The sequence below is a fragment of the Rhinopithecus bieti genome, unplaced genomic scaffold (genome assembly GCF_001698545.2).
Source record: "Rhinopithecus bieti isolate Rb0 unplaced genomic scaffold, ASM169854v2 scaffold_1673, whole genome shotgun sequence".
Classification (NCBI taxonomy): domain Eukaryota; kingdom Metazoa; phylum Chordata; class Mammalia; order Primates; family Cercopithecidae; genus Rhinopithecus; species Rhinopithecus bieti.
The window spans coordinates 8,707,306-8,712,748 of NW_016804690.1; the positions used below are offsets into that span (position 1 = coordinate 8,707,306).

The following is a 5,443-nucleotide window of genomic DNA, read 5'->3' on the forward strand; positions in this document are numbered from 1 at the left end:
CAGCTTTTAGAACTGAAATTTTAAAGTCAACAACTAGGCAAATATTCCAAATGAATTTTATTTTACCACTAAAGAGAAGTTCTCTAGAAAACGACTCCAAATGTTACTGAACTTTACATTTGTCTGTATTTATATTTGTGGACGATTATTTTATGTGACTATGTATCAGTAGTCCTAAGAAAATTAGTTTTGTACTCATAGTTAGTGTCATACTCTCTGTTTTAATGACTTTATTTTCTGAATATAATTTCTAGAGGCCTTTGTACGTACAACCTAAACAAATTTACATGGTTGCTTTTGATCACTTCAAATTATACTGACAGAACCAACTCTGAGAGTTCATTGTTTAATAATTTATTTGTGGACTGTGAGTTTCCTGTCAGTCTTCTTTGCTCAAATCTGCTATTTTCATTTGAAATTATATGATAAAGATAGTATTTCAAATAATGTAACTGTTTGATCTAATCTGTATACACTTGTTTATATAAGAAAGATGATTGAGAATTGACCTAATGTGGATGCTCAGTAATATGTCTAATGTTTATTTTCCCCTTTTCTTCTGTGACTTTTTTTATAAAGAAAATGATAGTATTAATTTAACATAGCAACAACACTTCTTTCTGTCCTAGCACCATCAAATAGCCTGGGTATTACTGCTCTGGGTTACTTTTGACCAAGCCCCATGGCTTTGTTTGGACTTTATCATGATAACAATGACAATGTCACCATCTTTATCTCTACCATTGGTGACAATAACCATACCACCACGCTGCTTTATGAGGCAATAACTTGGTTTTCTCATTTATCCACTCAGGAACTGGATTATTACCTCATAAAACAGTGTGATTGTACAATTATCAATTAAATCCTGGCTTGTCGAGACTTTTCAAAAAAAAAAAAAAAAAATCCTTTTCCTAATGGTGGTTGGCAATAATTCCCTCTGTCTGAATTCATGGAACTTTGACTGCCAAGATTATATTTTCACACTGATTACCTATTATCTTTCTTTTTTTTCTTTTTTCTTTTTTGTTTTGCCTTGAAGCTGCTGCACACTGCTAAATCCCAAGAACTATCTTACATTGTAGAAGGACTGAAACCTTACAGGATATATGAGTTTACTATTACTCTCTGCAATTCAGTTGGTTGTGTGACCAGTGCTTCAGGAGCAGGACAGACCTTAGCAGCAGGTAAGCAAGTTTTAATGGGTATGAAAAATTTGTTGCCTATCAAGAAAAAAGAAAACCTGTAATGTTCAACACCTTCTCTACTTGAGACTTTATATTTGTCTTTTCTGCTGTCTTCTCCTCCCTCACTAACCCTGATTGCTTCTTACCTTGACAGTTTTAAACAACAACAACAACAACAACGAAAACTTAACTTCAAGAGGTACCTAGGAGTTATGAGTTACAGCTGTGTCATAATAAGAACTACAATTAGTTTTAGAGTGACTCTACTCTACAAGTAGAAATATATAGAATATACAACTAGAAATATATAGAAATATATAGAACTAGGAATATATAGAAATATAATTAATTGTAGAGTGACTCCAGGGCTTAGCTACCAACCTGTGTCCTAGCAGTGTCCTGACAATCGTGGGAAACATTCAGGAAGCTTCTTATGAGGACTTTAGGATACCTCTTCCCTCAGTCCAGACATTTTTTGTAGGCTTGGGTCTACTCACTCCTGATCCCTGGGAACTAGAAATTACTGTGTGCCCTGGTGTTATATTTGGCTTTCATGAAATAGGTAAATGTTTATCTATTATTTTATTAATAAGAAGCCCTTAAGTTAATAAAATTTAAATAAAAGAATTGTTATTAAGTATAATCTTAGTAGAAACGATTTGTATAATTTGTGCTTGCTTCCTTCAGGACTAATTGGATTCATACAAACCTGATTATGTGTATTAGTAAGACCTATAAAACCCAATTATTTAGCATTAATATACTTCCAAATCAGTGTTTTTCTGATTCTAGAGAAAAGCTTAGTTTCCTGGTTATCTTTAAAGAAATGTCCATGTGTAAGGAGGCTGACATTCTAGATGAATTACAGATATTACAAAACACATGTTTACCTTTAAAACATTTCCTAGACTTCCTCCCCAAATCTCTTCATCGTATTATTAATAGGTCCAATTATGTAGGATTTTTTTTTCTGGTTCTGGAAAAAATTGCTTAGCTCAAATGATCTCATCCAAGTAATTTATTTTTTTTTTCAAAATTTTCATCAGTGCAAACGGCTCTGAAATTCTAAGAAATTATGGTTTACTAAATTTATAACTGAACTCTTTGTATTTTTATATATTTTATATATGTGCATTTCAGATGTATGCACACATTTATGGAGTACCTAGCTTGTACAAAACATTCTTCTCCTATAAAACTGCCTGTTTTTGTATACTGCATTATTAAAGGTTTGCTGAATGCTGAATATGGACAACAGAGGAGGACTCTATCTCCTTTAAGAAAAATGATACAATTTCAGACTAGAAGACAAAAATTAAAATAATTATCACTCTTGCAAGTTGGAGAAAGTATAAATGGAGACAACACAGGCTGAAGACTGGGTGTGTTATAGTAAGGGACATAGGAATCCCAAGCACGTGGTCATGCAAAACTGGAATCACGTCCTTTAAGGGTTGTAAAACATGTAAAAATAATCTAGGGTTACTATATAGCTAGTATCAATATATTCTTTGTAATATCCCCCCCAAGTGTTTGTCTAACCCATGTTTGATACCTTCAGTGTTACAGAAACTACTACATCTCAGACAAAGCTGTACCATCTTTAGACACCTCTTTCAAAATGTGTTTTCTTAGATTGATCGCAAATATCTCCTAGTAACTTCTACTCGACATTCTTATTCTACTTCTTTGGGGGCTGTTGTTAATCTAATTTATCATCCTTCCAATAAAATTTTTGATAACAATATATCCACCCAAATCTTTTCTCCTTTAGGCTGCATATCATGGTAGCTCCCATCTGAACCTCATATGCAATAGTGTCTAGAGCTGTTATTAGTATAATTCTTATAGATGAGATCTAGTCTACCTTTTCATGGGTATAAGCAAACTAAAGAACCTGAAGAGGGACATGCTGTCCCTAGAAACTAGCTGGATCCTGAGATGGGAATAGAAAAACAGGAAACATGTCTACAGAATAGAATCTCCCTGCCCTATGCATTAGTGACAACATCTGTGCTAATCCTCATTGGCTGCAGTGGCAAGTTCCTGTTGCATAAAAGATGATGTACCTGGGTGCTCTGTGCAGCTCTCATTTTAGTTACTGGAGGGGGGATTAAAACCACTCCTGTCCATTGGCAGGAATGTGAAGTAAAACTAACTAGTCAGAGCCCTCCAAATCCTCCCTCTCCTTTTTTTATCCTTGAAAAATAAAAGTGGAAACTTATATTCCCTAAAAGTCATGTGATGTGAAAGTTAGTTGACTTACAAAAATAAGAGTTTATTCATATGTGTAAGGTGAAAAAAGTGGTTAGCCACAATGCCAGGGTTTCAATTTGGGCTCTGCCATTGACTAGCTGTGTGACCTTATATAAATTATCTCACCTCTGTGCCTTAGTTTCCCAATTTATAAATAAGCATAACTTATTTTGTAGGGTTCTGATGAGGATTAAAAGTAGTTAATACATGTAAAATATTTAAAGCAGTACCCATCACAGTTCATTCTCAATAAAAATGTATTGTCATGATTTTTATCATAATATTATATAACAATTTTATTAGTCACAGTATAAATGTTATGGAATTTCTAATGTTATCAAAATCAACGAGAGTTTATTTTACAACTTTGATTTTCTAATATTATTATAAAATATAAAATGGAGAGTTCTAAGACTAAGGACTGTATTGTGAAAATAAAGCTTAGAAAGGCTTAAAATCTGAAAGCATTATTTATTATTTCTGTAAGAAGTATGTCATTCAGAATTATTAGAGGCACATTTCAAAACTTTGCTCAAAAACAGCAAATTTTACATTTGTTGGTTGCAATATAGAGTGAATAATGTGCCATAAATATATTATTACTACATTTTGTTGTGAATGCTCAATTCAGAACCATCTCTTGAGGGCTTACTATTTAAAGCACTGTGGAGGATTCTAAGATAATTATACCCAGCATTTAGGTTAAGGAGTTGAGATCCAACAGGTAGGATTAACACCATGGTGACGTGTGCTAAGGGCTGTGAGAAAGTTGAAAAAAATTCTATGGGAAGGTAGAAAATAAGATAAATGATTTTGATTTGGGAGACTGAGTAGATACTTCATAAAAAGCTATTTCAGATAAACTATAAAAGAATGGTAAAGACTTTCGCAGGTATTTACTGAGCACATACCATGTGCTAGTTTCTGTTTTAAGAGCTGGCACTGTTCCAGGTACCAATGTAATGAAAGCAGATATTTATGAAGACTTTCCTGGCAGTAGAGTACACAAAAGATTAGAAGAGAGGGTGTAATAGAGCCTGGTAGACTTTTTTAAAGAGGCAGTAAGGGAGTAAATCAGATGAGTAGAAGTGAAGATTAAAAGAAGGGAACAGAGTGACTTCAAGGAAGAAAGACCTGAAAGTTAAGCAGTGGGAAGAATGGACAATGATAGCAAATATTGTAGCCCATGGTGGTGCCATTAAATAAAAGGGGAAAGATGGACAAAGGACATATGAGAGAAATAAACTCATGAGTTTATTTGATCATTCGATAGAAACACATCCATGCCAATTATAACCATCCAGCAGCAGAAATTGCAAATCTGGGGCTTAAAAATGGTGCAGATTTTGTAATCATCTGCATATAGATGGGAGCTAATGCTATAGGTTATAATCAATTAGTGAAAGCAGAGAAAAAGCAAAATAGAAGTCCAAGGAAAACACCTTAGTGAATATTCTATTCGGAAAGGAAGGAGAAAGGAAGAGTGAAGTGAACAGAGGTATGGTCAGAATTAGGAAAAGAACTAAGAGGAAGAAGCAGTATTAGAAAAGTCAAGGGAAGAGAGAATTCTAGAAGGAGAATGTTGTCTGTAGTGTCATATGGTATAGGGAAAGCAGGAGAAATGTGACCTAAAATGGAGGCAAGGTCACTGGTGACTCTCTGGGGTTCACCCTAAGTAGCATGGTTGAAGCAGAAGCTGGAACATGAAGGACTGAGTGGAGGCAGGAGGAGATATAATGGTAAATTTCAAATGTGTGATTTTTTTATTCTTAGCTAAAATTCTTCTTCTACCCAATTTTCATTCTTTAAAAAATTGAATTACCTTTTGTTTCCATATAAAATCCTTTCTCTTCTAAAGAAAATTTATTTTAGTGTTTTTTTCTGGAAAAAAATGTTTATTTTCGAATTCCCTAATATATTTTGTTAGAACTATCTGATTCTTCACCTGCCCAGCAGAAAAATGTCTCTTATATGACAAAAGTATGGAAAAATAATTTTAC

At 33.7% G+C, this 5,443-nt stretch overlaps 1 protein-coding gene across 1 annotated transcript in view; it reads left to right on the forward strand.

Annotated features, from left to right (window-relative positions):
• USH2A (usherin) overlaps positions 1-5,443 on the forward strand; it is an 821,881-nt gene that overhangs the window by 251,208 nt on the left and 565,230 nt on the right. Inside the window, exon 19 of the mRNA XM_017870028.1 lies at positions 1,043-1,187. Coding sequence (XP_017725517.1) covers positions 1,043-1,187 — 145 coding nt within the window. The remainder of the gene's footprint in view (positions 1-1,042; positions 1,188-5,443) is intronic.